Source organism: Myodes glareolus, chromosome 3 (genome assembly GCF_982192425.1).
Source record: "Myodes glareolus chromosome 3, mMyoGla1.1, whole genome shotgun sequence".
NCBI lineage: Eukaryota > Metazoa > Chordata > Mammalia > Rodentia > Cricetidae > Myodes > Myodes glareolus.
The window spans coordinates 2,644,093-2,664,026 of NC_142028.1; the positions used below are offsets into that span (position 1 = coordinate 2,644,093).

Sequence of the window (19,934 nt, forward strand, 5' to 3'; positions counted from 1 at the left end):
AGAGGGAGGAGGAGAGGGAGTGGGGGGAGTGGGAGGGTGTTGGGAAGAGGGGCAGAAATGGAAACTTTTATAATTTAATAAAATTACTTTCAAAAAAATATGTTTTCATATAACACTGTAAAAATATTTGTCCTTACTACTAATTTAGAGATTATATAAACAGTTATACTCAGCATTTTCACAAAGAACTAAATTAATTGTAATCTCTTATAATTCAGTCAATGCTAATGCTTCAAATATTCAACAAAATTGATAATTTCTACTCCTATGTACTTTTAATCGATGAGCTATGATATGTGGGATGTGTATATATATATATGATTTTTAGAAATTACCTCCTATGTGTTCTGGATTGTATTTGCCAAAAAAATGTGTACATAATACACAAGAAGATTTCCAGAAAGATTTCAAATCATATCAAATTATCTGTGCAATTGAAGCTTTATTTAATTTTATCTATCTAGTGGTGCTTAAAATATAAGATATGTGTAACATGAAGTATTAAATATTATTATTATTATTAAAGACCATACACTTCTTTTTTATTTGTATAAGGAAAATTTTGAGTCTTCGGTATTAAATCAATACTGAAAATCATTCTTCCCAATTTGCTTAGACATCTTAATATGATTGTAAATTCTTTACTGTAATATGCAAATAAATTTATCAAAATTATATTGAAACATTAATTAAATCAAAATTTATAAGACCATATATTTATGTCACATACACATATTATTTATTTAAGGATTATACAAATACTCAGGAAGCAACTGAAATGCAGCACACAATTCTATATTATTTACTCTTGGCATAGTGAGGACAACGTCCAAAATAGGTTGAGTGAAAAACAAGATGTTGACTTAATTTCCCAAATCATTATCATTTCAGATCCATAGAACTCAGTACTGACCAGTGGGATGTGCAAAAAATCTAGTGAACACAATCTATTTTTGGTAAGTTTACACCTGGTTAAAAATGCCACAGTACCCACATCTAACTTTTGAGAGTTTCTTAGGGAAGAATAGATTTTGTTTGTCCTTGCAAACCCACATGAAACAAAGCCCTACAAATTTAAATAATGCTAAAATCATTTTAGATTTCACATTGCTCTTCAATTAAGTATCTAATCCAACTGTAAAAGTTTTAAAAAGGACACCTAGATATTTGCATACATTTAATTATATTATTTAATAACACAAATCTTCTTTAGCACCATTCTTGAAATCTTCATCTGTTTCTATTTTAAAGGCATATGGGGGTATGTTATAGCTGCATATTAAAGATGTGATTTTAAATACTGAAAATCAAAAGAATTGGGTTTGTTTTACCTATAATAGTTTCTCCATTAACAATAAAAAACAGTACTTATGATGCTGATTTCTCTAATCAGAACAGGCTTCCTTATAAGCTAGGATGAAGATGCACAACCTCACAGTGGTGACTGAGTTCATCCTGATGGTAGTCACTGACCGCCCTGAACTTCAGGCATCATTGTTCGGACTCTTCCTCATCATCTATCTGATATCACTGGTTGGCAACTTGGGTATGATCAACCTCACTATGGTGGATTTCAGATTGCAAACACCTATGTACTTCTTTCTCAGACACCTGGCTACTACAGATCTTGGCTATTCAACAGCTGTGGGGCCAAAAATGTTATCAAATTTTCTTGTTGATCAAAACAAAATCTCCTTTAACCTTTGTGCTACACAGTTAGCCTTCTTTCTTCTGTTCATCGCTTGTGAACTTTTTATTCTGTCTACAATGTCCTATGACCGCTATGTGGCCATCTGTAAGCCTCTGCTTTATATGGTCATCATGTCTAAAAGAGTTTGCTGGGTGCTGGTAGTAATTCCTTATGTTTACTGTACAACTATGGCTCTACTGATTATAATTAAGACTTTTACTATGTCTTTCTGTGGCTACAATGTCATCAGCCATTTTTACTGTGACAGTCTCCCCTTGTAATCCTTGGTCTGCTCAAATACACAGGAAATTGAAGTGATAATGTTGTTCCTGGCAGCTTTTAATTTGATTTCTTCTCTTCTGGTCGTTCTTGTGTCCTACCTGCTCATCCTGATAGCCATTCTCAAGATGAACTCTGCTGAGAGCAGACGCAAGGCTTTCTCCACTTGTGGGTCCCACCTGACAGTGGTCACTGTATTCTATGGGACATTTATGTACGTTGCAGCCCAACGTATGTATGGGACATTTATGTACGTTGCAGCCCAAATCCAATCACTCCTTTGACACTGACAAAGTGGCTTCAGTCTTTTACACCCTCATCATCCCTATGTTGAATCCCTTGATCTACAGTTTGAGGAACAAAGATGTAAAAGATGCCCTTTATAGGACAGGGAAAAAAATCCGCAGTGCTTTCCTTTGAAACACATTGAGGAGTGGAGCCTTTCCATCTTTGTTTTCCACAAAAAATACTTAGCAAGTACAAAGGATCAACATAAAATTAAATGTTAACATTCGTCCTGGTAGTCAAATATCTAAATGCTATAAATGAATTCATGAGGAATACAATAGATTTTATCCCATTTTACTGAAGAGAGTTGGATTCTAATTATAATAATGGGAAAATGTTATCACATAAAATATTTTTAGAATATACAGATCACATGATTTGTATATCACTCTACACAACTTTACACACTTTACACAACTTAGATAGCACTTTACACAACTTAGATACAACAGGAGCAGGAGCGGTAGAGCGGGTTAAATGCTCGTTGAGTTATTGATACATTCATCACGTTTTGTAATGTATTGCATTTTTTTCAACTGTCTGAAATTTATTAAATTATAAAAGTTTCCATTTCCGCCCCTCCTCACAACACCCTCCCACTCCCCCCACTCCCCCTTTTCCTCCTTCTCCATCCCTAAGAGCAGTCAGGGTTTCCTGCCCTGTGGGAAGTTCAAGTTCCTCCCCCCTCCCTCCAGGTCCAGGAAGGTGAGTATCCAAACAGACTGGATCCCAAAAATCCAGTATATGCAGAAAAAACAAGTCCCAGTGTCATTGTCAATGGCTTTTCAGAAAGACTCCGGGCCAGCCACATTCAGAGAATCTGGTTGGATCACGTGCTCGTTCAGTCCCAGTCCAATTGGCCTTGGTGAACTCATTAGATCAGTCCCGTTTTATCAGTGGGTGATCAGACCCCTCGCGGTCCTGATTTCCTTTTTCATGTTCTTCCTCCTTCTGCTCCTCATTTGGACCTTGGGGGGCTCAGTTCGGTGCTCCAATGTGGGTCTCCATCTGTATCGCCATCCATTGTCGGATGAAGTTTCCCTCTGGTCTTGCCTTCTTTACTCACATTCTCTTTCCTTCTGCTTCTCGTTTGTCCCTAGGGAGTTAAGTCCAGTGTTCCAATGTGGGTCACTGTCTCTATCTCCATCCATCGCCAGATGAAGGTTCTATGGTGATAAGCAAAATATTCATCAGTATGGTTATAGGCCAAGGCCAGTTCAGGCACCCTCTCCTCTGTCCAGAGGGCAATCTGGGAATCTCTTCTTGGACCTGGGATCCCATTTATAAACAAGTCTCTTGTAAACCCTAAAATGACTCCATTAGTTGAAATATATTCTTCCCTGATCCCACATCCATCCTTCCTCCTTCCCCCCCATCCCAGTCCAGCGAGCTTTCCCCATTCCTCCCCTACTCCCTTCTCTCTAACCCTCTCCCCTTCCAAAAACCCTCCCACCCACCCATGCATCCAAGGTTACCTGGGACTCTTGTCTATTTCCTATCTCCAGGAGGATAGCTAAATAATTTTCATAAGGTTCACCTTCTTATTTAGCTTCTCTAAGATCACGAATAATAGGCTCAAAGACTTTTAATTATGGTTAGAATCCACTTATGAGTGAATACATACCATATTCCTCTTTTTGGGTCTGGCTTACCTCACTCAGTAAAGCGTTTTCTATGTCCATCCATTTGCATGCAAAATTCAAGATGTCATTGTTTTTTACCGCTGAGTAAAACTCTAATGTGTATATGTTCCACACCTTTTTTAACCATTCTTCTATTGAGGGGCACCTAGGCTGTTTCCAGGTTCTGGCTATTACAAATAGTGCAGCTATGAACATAGTAGAACAAATGCTTTTGTAGTATGATAGGGAATCTCTAGGGTATATTCCCAAGAGTGGAAGTGCTGGGTCCTGAGGGAGGTTGACTCCCAGTTTCCTGAGAAACCGCCACACTGATTTCCACAGTGGCTGCACAAGTTTGCATTCCCACCAACAATGGATGAGTGTTCCCCTCACCCCACATCCTCTCCAGCATAGGCTATCATTGCTGTTTTTGACTTTAGCTATTCTGACAGGTGTAAGATGCTATCTCAAAGTGGCTTTGATTTGCATTTCCCTGATCGCTAAGGAGGTTGAGCATGACCTTAAGTGTCTTCTGGCCATTCGAAGTTCATCTGTTGTGAATTCTCTGTTCAGTTCAGTACCCCATTTTTGAATTGGGTTAATTAGAGTTTTAGTGTCTAGTTTCTTGAGTTCTTTGTATATTTTGGAGATCAGACCTTTGTCTGATGAGGGGTTGGTGAAGGTCTTCTCCCAGTCAGAAGGCAGCCTTTTTGTCTTACTGACAGTGTCCTTTGCTTTACGGAAGCTTCTCAGTTTCAGTAGGTCCCATTTATTCATTGTTTCTCTTCTTGTCTGTGCTACTAGGGTCCTACTTAGGAAGTGGTCTCCTGTGCCTATATCTTGTAGACTACTTCCCACTTTCTCTTCTATCAGGTTCAAAGTGGACAGATTAATGTTGATGTCTTTAATCCATTTGGACTTGAGTTTTGTGCATGGTGATAGATATGGATCTACTTTCATACTTCTACAGATTAACATCCAGTTATGCCAGCACCATTTGTTAAAGATGCTTTCCTTCTTCCATTGAATACCTTTAGCTCCCTTGTTGAAAATTAGGTGTTCATAGGTTCATGGGTTAATATCTGGGTCTTCTATTCGATCCCATAGGTCAACTTCTCTGTTCTTATGCCAATACCAAGCTGTTTTCAATACTGTAGCTCTGTAATAGAGTTTGAAGTCAGGGATGGTAATGCCTCCAGAAGTTCCTTTATTATATAAGATTGTTTTGGCTATCCTGGGTTTTTTGTTTTGCCATATAAACTTGATTATTTTACTCTCAAGGTCTGTGAAGAAGTTTGATGGGATTTTGATGGGGATTGCATTGAATCTATAGTTTGCTTTTGGTAGAATTGCCATTTCTACTATGTTGATTCTCCCAATCCAAGAGCAGGGGAGGTCTTTCCATTTTCTGGTATCCTCCTCAATTTCTTTCTTCAAAGACTTCAAGTTCTTGTCAAATAGGTCTTTCACTTCCTTGGTTAGAGTAACCCCAAGATATGTTATGCTATTTGTGGCTATCATGAAAGGTGATGTTTCTCTGATTTCCCTCTCTGCTTCTTTATCCTTTGTGTATAGGAGGGCAACCGATTTTTTGGAGTTGATCTTGTATCCTGCCATGTTACTAAAGGTGTTTATCAGCTGTAGGAGTTCTTTGGTAGAGTTTTTGGTGTCACCTATGTAAACTATCATATCGTCTGCAAATAACGAAAGTTTAACTTCATCCTTTCCAATTCGAATCCCCTGGATCTCCTTATGTTTTCTTATTGCTATTGCTAGAACTTCAAGCACTATATTGAAGAGGTATAGAGAGAGTGGACAGCCTTGTCGTGTTCCTGATTTTAGTGGAAAGGCTTTGAGTTTCTCTCCATTCAGTTTGATGTTAGCTGTCGGCTTGCTGTATAATGCTTTTATTATGTTTAGGTTTGATCCTTGTATCCCCAGTCTCTCCAACACCTTTATCATAAATGGGTGTTGAATTTTGTCAAATGCTTTTTCAGCATCCAATGAGATGATCATATGGTTTTTTTCTTTCAGTTTATTTATATGATGGATTACATTGATAGATTTGTGTATGTTGAACCAGCCCTGCATCTCTGGGATGAAGCCTACTTGATCATAATGGATAATTTTTCTAATGTGTTCTTGGATTCGATTTGCCAGTATTTTATTGAGAATTTTCGCGTCGATGTTCATGAGTGAGATTGGCCTGTAATTATCTTTCTTGGTTGTGTCTTTGTGTGGTTTTGGTATTAAGGTAACTGTAGCTTCATAAAAGGAGTTTGGCAATGACTCTTCTGTTTCTATATTGTGGAGTACATTAAGGAGTATAGGTATTAGCTCTTCCCGGAAGTTCTGGTAGAATTCTGCATTGAAACCATCTGGCCCTGGGCTTTTTTTGGTAGAGAGATTTTTGATAACAGCTTCTAATTCTTCACAACTAACAAGTCTATTTAGATTGTTCACCTGTTCTTTGTTCAACTTTGGTATATGGTACTTATCTAAAAAAATGTCCATTTCTTTTACATTTTCCAACTTTGTGGCATATAAATTTTCGTAGTAAGATCTAATGATTCTCTGAATTTCCTCTGTGTCTGTGGTTATGTCCCCCTTTTCATTTCTGATCTTATTAATTTGCATGTTCTCTCTCTGCCATTTGATTAGTTTGGATAGGGGTTTGTTGATCTTGTTGATTTTCTCCAAGAACCAGCTTTTTGTTTCATTGATTCTTTGGATTGTTTTCTGTGTTTCTATTTTGTAGATTTCAGCCCACAGTTTGATTATTCCAGTCTTCTACTCCTCCTGGGTGAATCGGCTTCTTTTTTTTCCAGAGCTTTCAAGTGTGCTGTTTAGTCTCCAATGTGTGCTTCTCTGTTTTCTTTAATTGGGCACTTAGTGCTATGAACTTTCCTCTTAGCACTGCTTTCATAGTGTCCCATAGGTTTGAGTATGTTGTGTCTTTGTTTTCATTAAATTCAAGGAAGACTTTAATTTCTTTCTTAATTTCTTCCTTGACCCAGGGATAATTTAGTAGTTGACTGTTCAACTTCCATGAGTTTGTTGGCTTCCTGGGGGTAGCATTGTTGTTGAATTCTAATTTTAATCCATGATGATCTGACAAGACACAGGTAGTTACTAATATTTTTTTTTGTATCTGTGGAAGTTTGCTTTGTTACCCAGTATGTGGTCAATTTTAGAGAAGGTTCCATGAGCTGCAGAGAAGAAGGTATATTCTTTCCTATTTGCATGGAGTGTTCTATAGATGTCGGTTAAGTCCATTTGATTCAATACCTCCAATAATTCTCTTATTTCTTTGTTAGGTTTCTGTCTGATTGACCTGTCCATTGGTGAGGGAGGAGTGTTGAAGTCTCCTACTATTAGTGTGTGTGGTTTGTTGACTGCCTTGAGTTCTAGAAGAATTTCTTTTACATATGTGGATGCCTTTATATTAGGGGCATAGATATTCAGGATTGAGACTTCTTCCTGATGAATTGTTCCTGTTATGAGTATGAAGTGTCCATCTCCATCTCTTCTGATTGATTTTAGTTTGAAGTCGATTTTGTTTGATATTAGAATGGCCACACCCGCTTGTTACATAGGTCCATTTGCTTAGAAACCCTTTTTCCAACTCTTTACTCTGAGTAGGTGTCTATCTTTGATGTTGAGGTGTGTTTCTTGTAGACAGCAGAATGTTGGATCCTGTTTTCGTATCCAATCTCTAAGTCTGTGCCTCTTTATAGGTGAATTGAGTCCATTGATATTAAGTGATATTAATGACCAGTGGTTGTTGACTCCGGTCATTTTTTGGGTAGTAGAGTGTATGTGTTTTCCTTCTTTGAGTTGTGCTTGTGAAGGGTCGCTAGATGTCTGAGTTATTGTAGGCAGTGTTGGGAATGTTGGATTCCTTGGATTGTGATTTTCCTTCTAATATTCTCTGTAAGGCTGGATTAGTAGCTACGTATTGTTTAAAATTGTTTTTATCCTGGAATATTTTGTTTTCTCCGTTGATAGTGAACAATAGTTTGGCTGGGTATAGTAGTCTGGGCTTGCATCCATGGTCTCTTAGTTTCTTCAGTACCTCTATCCAGGACCTTCTGACTTTCACGGTTTCCATAGAGAAGTCTGGTGTAGGTCTGATAGGTTTACCTTTATACATACTTGACCTTTTTCCTTTGTAGCTCTTAATATCCTTTCTTTAATCTGAATGCTTTGTGTTTTGATTATTATATGGCGAGGGGATGTTTTTTTCTGATCCAGTCTATTCAGTGTTCTGTATGCTTCTTGAACCTTCATAGGAATATCGTTCTTTAGGTTGGGAAAGTTTTCTTCTATAATTTTGTTGAATATATTTTCTGGACCTTTGATCTGCAATTCTTCTCCTTCTTCTACTCCTATTATTCTTAGATTTGGTTTTTTTATTATGTCCCAGATTTCCTGAATGTTTTGTGATGAGAATTTGTGGGATTTGCTGTTTTCTTTGGTCAGGGCATTTATTTTCTCTATGGTGTCTTCATAATCTGAGATTCATTCTTCTATCTCTTGTATTCTATTGGTTATGCTTGTTCCTGAAGTCTCTGTTTGTTTACCTAGATTTTCCATATCCAGCCGGCCCTCGGTTTGTGTTTTCTTATTGCCTCCATTTCAGTTTTCAATTCTTGAACTGATTCCATTACCTTTTTGATTGATTTTTCTTGGTTTCCCAGGGTTTCATTTACGAATTTACTCATTTCTTCAAACTTTTTGTTATATTTCTCTTCCATTTCTTTACTCATTTCTTCCATCTTTTTGTTATATTTCTCTTCTATTTCTTTAAGTGAGTTATTCACACCCTGTTTAAGAGACTCTATTGCTTTCATAATGACACTGTTTTCCACTTCTTCCGGAATAGGGTGTTTAAGTCCTTCTGTCATAAGATTGCTGGGATCTGGTGTTTTCATGTTGTTTTTCAGATTGTTGGAGGAATTCTTGCCTTGGCACCTGCCCATCTCTTCCTTCAGATGCTCTCCAATGGCTCTTCCCTCAGCTGGGTCTTCTGCTACTGGATTAGTGCCCCTGGCTATCCAGGAATCACTTTGCCTGCAGTCCTACCTTGCTGCAGGCAGTCTATTAAAACAAAGGATCTCCCTCCCGTTTGCACTCACCACCCAGTCCAGGCAGTGCCCACACAGGCTGAGTTGAAGGATTTTAAGCCCCGAAAAAGGGAGAGAGGAAGGGTAGGGGTTCCAGGCAGAAAGCCGGGATGGGGTAGGAGGAGAGAGCGTTTACCTGGAGGAAGCTGCCCCTTTGGAGTAGCCAGGGAGATAAGGATGGTGGGAAGATTGTGTGTTCCCTTACCAGACTTGTGTGGTGGTCAGGAACACACTTACCCCTCTATTGTACCTTCTGCTACAGGATCAGTGCCACTCGCTGGTCAGAAGTCTCCCTGCCTGCAGTCTTACCTTGCTGCAGGCAGGCTTTTAAAACAAAGGGACTCCCTTCCGTTTGCACTCTGTATTGCAATTTTTATGGAAGCATATTTACCTTTTGGGATTCATTCATTTCTATGAGTTGTGTGAAAATCTAAACTGATCTAAAGAATACAAGTTCTTGTATTCTTGACTTGGCTAGTAAATCACCATAGACCTTGTTTAATTGCCCGATCCCGAGAAGGGCATCTATGACTCTTTTCTTTTTCTCATAACAAAATTAATGCCATTTATGATGCCCATAGTTCTGGTTAATTTGGTATATTCTGCCTCTCAAATAACCTGTAGTTTCTTTGTGGTGTCCTTTTTTTATATATATAATTCGGTGTATATGTGCCTTTAAGTGAATATATCACTTCAAATAAAGTTTAAGTTCTGCTGCAAAAGTTTGTATAAATGTTCCTTTTATTTATTATTCAGTGGCTCAATCTTTATTTTTATTTTCTGTTCTTTGTATATTATTTAATTTTCTAACTCAAAATAATAAAATTATTGTAAATGTCATATTGTCTTTATTCTTGCATATAATACCTGAATGTATGAATGCATTTCTTGTTCTTCTCTGATGAGAGTACATCCTTTTATTTGACCCAAACAACACTGAGTGTACTATTGGATTCAGTATGTTTGATGATGGTAACAAACATAACAAAATAAATCTATTATATTATATTAATTATAATAATTGATATGTATCTAATAATATGATAGTTATATTATTTGTTACAACAAGCATATTATCACAAACAAGAATGTGCTATATTTCTTACAATAGTTCAGCAATAACTGTTTAGAAATACATCTTTGTGTACTGTTTCAATTCCTCATATATATTCTTCCTAATCCCTCAAGGCTCAGAAAAGTATTTCCACCTTAGGTTTCATGTCATTTTATTTGCATAATGTACCACCAATCAATCTGTGCCACCAATCAATTGCTAAGTAAGATCTCTTTGGGTTATTAAAAGGGTATGAATAGTCAGATGGAAATCTGTAAATGAAGAGTTAGGAAAGATCAATCATACAATTGAATTTCTTAGAATAAAATTATATAGTTAAATCACAAAAAACATAAGTTTTATATTTTGAAAATACTGTAATTTAATAACAGAAAGTTCAACACAAAAAGGTAAAATGACACTATTTGTTGTTTGTATCCATCAATTAATAAAATATTTAAATTACTGCAATTTTAACATATTTTCTCTCCATCAAACAATTTCAGTGAATAGGTATAAATTATATTCCTGAGAGAGATAAAAATTCACAGACATCCACATTTGAAGAAACATTCTGAAATGAATGAGCCCCAATAGTACATTTCTAATATAAACAATGTCACATTTGATTCCACATCAAATGACAGATCATAAAAGAATATAGTGTGATGACGTTTGCAATTGTTCATATCAATTATGTTGAAATATATTTTGCATTTTATTTTTATGCAAAGTCACAAGAATTTCAAAATGTTTCATATATTTTCCTATAGCATACAATTTTTACAAAAAATAGAATTAGATGAAACAATTATCAAGAAAATTTGTTTCGCTGAATCTAATATTCTTTATAAAGGCCATCCAAAGTATAAAATGCTGGTTAGAACAAGAACCTTAAAATAAATGAGAAAAACATAGTATCCATGAAAACATAGCCTGAGTTGAGGACATAGTAGTGATGCAATAGGTTTTCATTCCTAGAGATTATAACATATGGAGTAGATTATGTGTAAGATGGTTCAGTCATTAAATGCACTTGCCACACGTGACGACACCAGTTTAGTAACCAGGACTCACCAAATCTTGAATGAGAGCACTGATTTCAGAAAGCTGTATTCTGACCTTTGTGTATACACACTGGCACATGTGTAGACATAAACACACATGGTGATGCTGAATAAAAGAAAATATTTGCAAAATATTTGTAAAAATAATTACAGGGGCTGGAAAGACGGTTCAGCAGTTAAAATGCATAATGTTCTTGCATAGGATCTGAGTTCTGTTTCAAGCACCCATGTCAGGCTGATTACAACTGGATTTAATTGCAGATTTCTGGAAACAAGTGCCTCTCTCCGTCCTCTGCAGATGTCCTGCACTCATGCACACATCTACACACAGGTGCATGCATCCACATAATTAAAAAATATTATAATAGTTGTGGGACTATTCAGCCAACACATAATGGGCATCACAATTTTATTGTGCACTTTTATTTCATTACAGTTCAGTGGGGTTTTGTTGTTGCTTTTTCTTTTGATGTTTGGTATTATTTTGTTGTCTTGATTTTATTGTAATACTGTTCTGGTTTCTTTTTGAAAAAGGAATTAATTTCAGTGGTTAGGGAGAGGGAAATTATCTGAAAAAGCTTGGAGGAGCAGGAGTATAACATCAATATATTTAAATTTAAAATTGTTTTCAGGAATGACAAAAACAAAAAAATCTCAAAATATATTTATAATAGAAAAATAATAAATCAAGTTTTCCTCAATAAAAATCACTCCACCTCTGACCAAATGAAGTGTACGTGACCTGACTGGCAGAGAAAATATACCAATTGATTTAGAAAATGAAATAATCTAGGCCTATAATTTTTTGCTAAACTAAAAATTGTATATTTTTTGAACTTTTAGAAGAATTAAACAAATTACTACTGCATGGTACAAGTATACAATTCCTTAGTGTATACTTACTATTTAGCAAATGGGTTCAAAGTCTCACATCATCTTGGAGGAAAATAGTAACTTTAAATTCACTTTATACCTATGCTTAAAATTAAACCCCTATGCCACATTCTGTTGTTTTACCAATTGAATCTTGTTGTTATTTTTGTTCCCCTTAAACTCAGAGAGAGTGACACTATTAGGAGGTATGGCTTTGTTGGAGTGGAGATGGCCTCCTTAAAGGAAATGATTCTGAGGGCAGGATTTAAGGGTGTCCACGCTCGGGAAACTTCTCAGTGTGTCAGTCCACTTCCTGTGGCCGCATATCAAGATAGCCAGCACCACATCTACCCGAAAGTCAATAATGCTCCCCCACATTGTGATAATAGAATGAGCCTCTGCAACTGTAAGTGAGCCACCCCAATTATGTGTTTTCTTTGACTTATTGTACTCATCAATGATGAGTCTTCACATCAATAAAAACCATAACTAAGAGAAATCTCCTTTCCTGGGAGATTCTCACTACTTCCAACTAAATATGTTGTGCAATGAAACACCACAAAATAAACAAAGAATGAATAAGGTGATGAAACCATTGCATCCACCCGCTAATGTGATCATTCAGATGAAGCAGTGGGCAGCATTCATGTTTCACCGTCTGAAAAGTTGACTGGGGACTTACTAATGAGCTTGCCATTCGTCTTCTTTTCCCTCTGGAATCAACCATTCACATAGAAAATTTGTTTCTCATGTTCAGGGACTTCAGCAAGCAAGTAAAGACAGCTCAATGAGGAAATCTTTAGGGACAGACATATTTAAAAATTTTCAGTTACCTTCATGAGGTCACACTGGTGATAGGTTATAGTAGACGGTTTTTATATGTAAGTCATGCCAAATATTTCATTGATCTGAACTCAAAATCCAAGTGTCTTTTAAATCAATTTATCAAAACTTTGGTCAACACTGAAATTCTTTTTCTATATTCAAGCTTCTGATCTAAGATTGTTGTATCAAGGTACAAAAATTGTGCTTAATTATATCCAGCATCTCTACTGATTAATTAGTCTGAGCTCTTTATTCAGAGGAAGTAATAGTCAGTAAAGAAGTATATTTCCCATAGAGTTTAGAGAGGCTTTTAATCTGCTTTGGAACTGGCACAACACAGGAACACCTGATGAAACTTTGACATACAAAATTCTGTGCTTCTAAAAATTTCTTATACAATTCCTAAGAGTAAAAGGTGAGTTTTTCTTTCTTTTTTTATTTTTGTCTAACAGAAGGAAGAAAGAGTCACTGATGCTTAGGGTTGAGTGTTTTTGTTCACAATTGAGTAGAGAGACATCCAGAGAAATTCAGGTTCTGTCCTAAAGATAATGTTTGAACAACATGAAGTCAAGTATCTACTAAAGATAAAAGGATAAGAGATGATTTCAACAATATTTTAACAAGAACAAAAGCTAGCAGTTCTACAGCATTGCTATTTCAGTGATATTAAGTAACAGGAGTTGTAATGTCATTGTCTTTATTGCTAATAGTTTAGCGCATGAAATATTAGCATAGATAAATATATAAAATGAATGAAGAAACTCTTGCTTCCAAAGGTATTTCCACAAATATTTAGCCAAAATTTGCTGATGATGACATTGATTCTTAAGCTAATGATACAATTACAGAAAACACTATGTCAAAGTGCATGATACCCAGAATTTCATATGTAACAATTAGAGAGGAAATAATACCATTAAAATAAATTTTTTCACAGTGCTATACACCATAAGCTGGCGTTCTAACAAAACAAGTATTCCTATCACAACATGACACAAAATATGAGGGACAATTGATAAAACACAGATGCATCAAACCTACAAATTCACATTTGATGCATTGTAGAAACATTTTATATTCAATCAATCACACCAGGTTTAGATTATGATTTGTTACTACATGTATTGCTTGATAGCAGATGCCCTAATTCCAAAAACACATACTTTTTACTGACATGTAATATTTGCATATATTTATGAAGTACAGTGTGAAATAAATTCTGCATATAACGATTTGTATTCGAATGAAACAACATATCCTACATAGTTATTTCCACATATTGCAATACTTTCTACTTAACTTTTTTTTAATTATTTAACAATCTTCTCTATTTCCCCTAAGTTTACATTACACAAAATTATAACATATTTACTATATGTGTCTCAAAGTTGAAAGTCCTTAGAAAGGTAAAAAGAAGGAATTGACAATTAAGAATTAATTCAGAAAATTCAACAAGATATTCAAAGCAGGAGAATAGTACTAACTACTAACTGCTAATGAAATCAGTTATACATACAACTCTTATATTTGAATTATAACACAATTACAAAATATAAAAACCCAGTTATTTTAAAAACTCATGAAAACTGGCTAAGCAACATGTCAGTTACAGTTAGCAAAATCACAATCAAGCTGTTTAAGAATGACATTAATATATTACATAAATTTTAGATAAATTTACTTCATTGACCACTAGATATAAAAATTCTTACATCCATATTCCAAAATGAGATTTTAGAATAGTATGATATTTATTAAAAAATCCCAATAATAATTTCATAGAGATTATGAGGTATAAAATATGACTAATCTTCTCATACAGTGTAATACCAGTCTAAATCAGAGAAATCAAAATTTAGCAGAGGCTAAATAATAAAATCAATCATGATTCCACATGCTGGTAATCAAGCGTACAGATTGAAGTTGGAGGGATGTTTGTGAGTATTGGGCAGAATGAGCTATATAATGAGAACCAGTCTTAAAAATACTGCTAATGATGTATTAAAATACATTAAGATCCTTAAAAACGATATAAAGATAATGTGATTAAGCTATAATGGAATTTTCTGCATGGGCTGCAAGAAGAAAATGATAGAATTTTAGTAAGTAGAAGTCAGACGAACATAGCAGGACTGGATGAATTGAGAGAAGAAATGAATTATTATTAAAGAAGATTGAAATTTGTAGTAAGACACTAAGATGAAGTATATAAAGGAGTAGAAGTGTTTGTGGGAAGCAGCCAGAAAAGTAAGAGGAATGAAAGTTAATAATCAAATGACAGAAAGGTACAGACACAAGTCCTCACAGGTGGCTTGTTGTGATTTATATAATCATATCAATGTGAACAAACTGTTGTCCAAGACTCTTTCAAGGCAACAGTCTCTGATATTTTTTAATACTTATGCGCAGTTAAGGAAAAAGTAACTACAATTTAACAGGCTTAAAGGATTTTCATTCTAAATGAAATAACTATGAATGAAATATTTAGCAATTTATTATGTAAAGCAGAAAAATGATAATCTGTTAATATTCTTTTTCACACTGAAAGATGAAATAACAATATAAATGGCTCCTGGGAATCTCACTCATGTCAGAGAGTTCATACTCATGGGGATATCTGATCGTCCAGACCTGCAGGTCCCACTTTTCCTTGTCTTCCTGGTCATCTACACGCTGACAGCAGCAGGAAACCTGGGCATCATCACCCTCACCACCGTGGACTCACGACTTCAAACTCCCATGTACTTCTTCCTCAGACACCTGGCTGTCATCAACCTTGGCAACTCCACTGTCATTGCTCCTAAAATGCTGGTCAACTTCTTAGTCAGTAAGAAAACCACCTTGTACTATGAATGTGCCACCCAGCTGGGAGGATTCCTGGTTTTCATTGTAGCCGAGATCTTCATTCTGGCTGTGATGGCCTATGACCGCTATGTGGCCATCTGCAACCCCCTGCTCTACATGGTGGTGGTGTCTCGGCACGTGTGCCTTCTGCTGGTCTCCCTCACATACTTCTTCAGCTTTTTCACGGCCATCGTTGTGACTCCCTGTGTCTTCTCTGTGAGCTATTGCTCTTCCAATGTAATCAACCACTTTTACTGTGACAATGTCCCTCTGTTGGCACTGTCCTGTTCGGACACCTACCTCCCAGAAACTGTAGTATTTTTCTTCTCGGGGACAAACTTGTTTTTCTCTATGACTATTGTTCTTATATCCTACTTCAACATCATCCTTGCAATTCTGAGAATCCGTTCCTCTGAAGGAAGGAAGAAAGCCTTCTCCACCTGTGCTTCCCACATGATGGCGGTCACGGTGTTCTATGGCACACTTCTCTTCATGTATCTGCAACCACGGACCAACCACTCGCTAGACACTGACAAGATGGCTTCTGTGTTCTACACGCTGGTAATACCGATGCTGAACCCTGTCATCTACAGCTTTAGGAATAAGGATGTAAAGTGTGCCTTGAAAGACTTCCACAAAAAGCCATGCCAATGGTTCAATCTAACATAAGCATATAACTATGAATCTGAATAAAATATTACATATGGTTATTTTTGTGGTATTAGAATTGCATGAAATATTACTTCAATTTAACTTGTCAGGACTATTCAGAGTAATGACAAATTTCATTTTCATCACAAACTCATGAAGGTTCTTAAAACCAAAAGTACTCTAAAAGTAAATAGCTGCTGTGTACTGAATGTGTAAGTATGCATTGGTACAAAGACAGATTGGAAGACATGAGAAGCATAGCCAGTATCTAGAAAGAAACTGCATTTCCAGGAACATCAGAAATCAAAGAGTTCAGAATACACAGACTTCAGATCAGCAATCCACAGTCTGGGTTGCAACTAAGTAAGAACCGGTGAAAGGAGAGTTCACTTCACACCATGGAAATTTCTTGCTTACAGAGACTATTGCTGTTGCCTGTGATGTTTATATTTTTATATTATTTTATGTATTCGTGTTTCCTTGGTATTCCTTCTAGAAACCCAACACCGTTGTCTCCTTCTTTTAATTTCTCAGCTCCCGGAACTCATTCATAATCGTTCACTTTGATTCTTTTCAAGATTGTGAATATGAATTCCAAATACTGTTTCTATTGCCAAGGCTGTTCTGATCCAGACACTTTTTCATTCTTCTTTTTCTTTGTGATTACTATGAAAAAAAAAAAACAAGTCATCAAAAGAACCTCCTCACATAAAGGTACTTATACCAATAAATTTTTTCTACATAAAATAACATTTATAATGGTTTTTTTTTAGCAAAGCAATATTCTAATAGATAATCTTTATTCCTCACTTGAGTGAAGCAGATTCCCGTTATTAGTAAAAAGAAACTTTTATGTTTGTCTATGAGATGTTTTAAATGTAACATAGCAACTTCTCAGAAAACTGTTTATTTAATGTGAGCATTCCATGAAGTAGTGAAGACCACCATAAAATGAAACTAGAAAAAGAGGAAACAGTCACTGTATTCATGGTCCATTCACCCAAATGTGTCCCCGTTATATTTTGAAATTGGACTCCAACTTCTCTTTACCTTTTCAATATTGGGTCACACCAGCTGCTTTACAGAGCTTCCAGACACTTTGTACTGTATTATTGATTTCTACCCTGTTGTTTGGGGACTCATTGCTTGGAGAGGCTCTTTGCTTAGTATACATGGTACTTTGCTTGTAAAGATGGAGGCAATTGTTTAATTATAAAACAGCTAATCATATAAGTCAGTTCTTTTCTTTAAGCGTATATATTTGATTTTGAACCATACAAATTTGTATAACAAAGTGTGTGTGTGTTTAAATGACTGTTTTCATTTTCATAACTCAGATCATTGAGCCTCAGTAATTTTATTACACTAACAAAATAACTACCTAATTAATTTTAAATTAGAAACTTAAGACTTATAATTGTTTTTATTGACCTTTAATTATGTGAATATTGTTAATTGAGAAACTAATGTCATCTTTGTAAATTCAAAGGCTTTTTTGTTAGTTGAGTCCAGTGAAACTATTAAAGAAATTGAGAAATTGCTGAAGAACTTTAGAAATTCAATAGAAAATTCAGAAATTAACTCAAACACATAGACAATAAGTTGACATTGAAATTAATGATCTCGTTATGAATATATAAATGAAATACATAAAAGAGAAACAGCAAAGAAACGCATGAAATATTGCAAAAACATACATGTAACAAGGATTCAATGTTGAGACTATGTAAGGAAATCAAAACTAACTATAGTAAGAAAGAAAAGCTCAAAATATTTAGACCTTCATTATTGTTCTGAATACTCATTTCTCAAAATTTGGTTTACAAATTAAAAATAATATACGTAAAATACTCTCAATATTCTTAATTCTTAAAAAAAATGGACATTCAGACCACAATAAAATGCAGTTAATTGCAGTGATAATGACTATTTTCAAAAGGACAAACTTCTTGTGAGACTCTAGAGAAAGAGAATTCAAACACTGTAATCATCAATGTCAAATAGTGTATAATAAATTAATAAAATCTATTAATTTTGACAATGTGATGGTTCCTCAAAAATTAAAGAAAGGCTTGGAATAGAGCTTAGCAGTATAGCAATTGTATACCATGCATACTAATCTGAGTTAAACCCATAGTGATGCAAATATAAATGAGAAATAAAGAACCGTTACCAACTCTATAATTCCACTACTGTGTGTTCAAGCAAACAAAAGTTTGCCAATTTGTTGGAAACTTTCTTACACTCCCTTGAGTGTAGAAATATTTGCCACAGCAGCTAGCATATAAATAGCTTACACGTTCATCTTCAGATTAGCAGATGGAAAATGCATAGCTATATATTAACTATATTAGCCACTAAAAACATGAGATCATGTCATTTGTAATTATTCAAATGATCATTACAGAGAAGCAAGGTACAGACAGACAAATATTGTACTTTAACATTCAAAGGAACATTTGGAAAAATTCATTTCATTAGGAATTTGGGAAAATAATTGAGGTGGTAAGAGAAGGCAGAAGTCACAAAAATGACACAAAGATATTCTTCAGTAATAGTAATATCCTGTTTCTTATGACACCAGAATACAATCAATGTAATGAATATGTCACCATGATGGAGGTTTATAGTAACAGCTATTCCAATTAATATCAGCTAATATATTCTATAGCATGGATGAGAACCCTGCATTATGCCTGCTGAATATGTAGCAATCTTGAAAATTTGCTGGCATTAAACTAATAGCAATGGAGTCTCTCTCTAACCCATCTTTCCCTGCTGTCGTCATTACATTTCAATTTCTAACCCATGCATTTTTCTTACCTGAGATTAAACAGGACTATTGTTTTATAGAAGTCAATATCCTTCAAGTTTATTTTTTGAAGAAATTAGTTATTGTGTATTATAAATATCTTTATAGATAGATAATAGGCAGCATAAGGAGATCTAAGGAATATGTGGATAGACATTTTAGAGGAACTTTTTATCATTTCTCTCTCCTGTTTTAAAACATTATTGAATGCATTCTTTACAATTTCATTTACATATACAGTGAATTCAAGAAGTTATTCTTCCCAGTAGCCCATTTTTCCCTCACTCCTGTCAGCACCACCCTTTCCTGACACTTCCCATTTTCTCATTAAATTCAAAATAACATTTTATCAGCCAAGGGATAGTGAACTACAGCGGTCAAATAGGTTTTTCTAGTGATTAAAGATTCTGCAAACTATAGATATAGTGTGCATAATAAAGGTAAAATAAAATTAATTGATAATAAAGTAATAGTTATCTGTACAAAAGAAATGATAATTCATTAGTGGTATTTACATATTTTATTACATGATGTCTGTAAAGTGATTTATGAATCATAAAACTGATAAAATTTCTTGTAATATATAAAAATATTGTTCCTTCTGTGTAATATCTATCCTGCATGTTTGATCATTTTTCTGATTGATTACTTCACATATCAAATTTTTCCAACATTTATTTAACAACTGAAAAATTTGAGTTTCCAAACTGAAAACAACCTATAGAACCATTGAGCACAAAACCAGTTGATGGAGAAAATATATACTGTGAGAAGGATGCTGTAGGACTTTGACAGCTTAAGGT

The 19,934-nt window shown here is 35.1% G+C and overlaps 1 protein-coding gene and 1 pseudogene across 1 annotated transcript; both read left to right on the top strand.

The window, feature by feature from the left end:
- Positions 1–1,416: 1,416 nt before the first annotated feature.
- Positions 1,417–2,389, top strand: LOC125399369 (olfactory receptor 8K3-like; annotated as a pseudogene).
- Positions 2,390–15,389: 13,000 nt separating this feature from the next.
- LOC125399445 (olfactory receptor 8J3-like) lies at positions 15,390–16,337 on the top strand. The gene has a single exon (XM_048432862.3). The coding sequence runs from the start codon at positions 15,390–15,392 to the stop codon at positions 16,335–16,337; it is 948 nt and encodes a 315-aa protein (XP_048288819.3).
- Positions 16,338–19,934: the final 3,597 nt, after the last annotated feature.

What these genes read in the sequence shown, in the direction of transcription:
- LOC125399445 (XM_048432862.3), top strand. Translation starts at nt 15,390, where the DNA reads ATGGCTCCTGGGAATCTCACTCATGTCAGAGAGTTCATACTCATGGGG.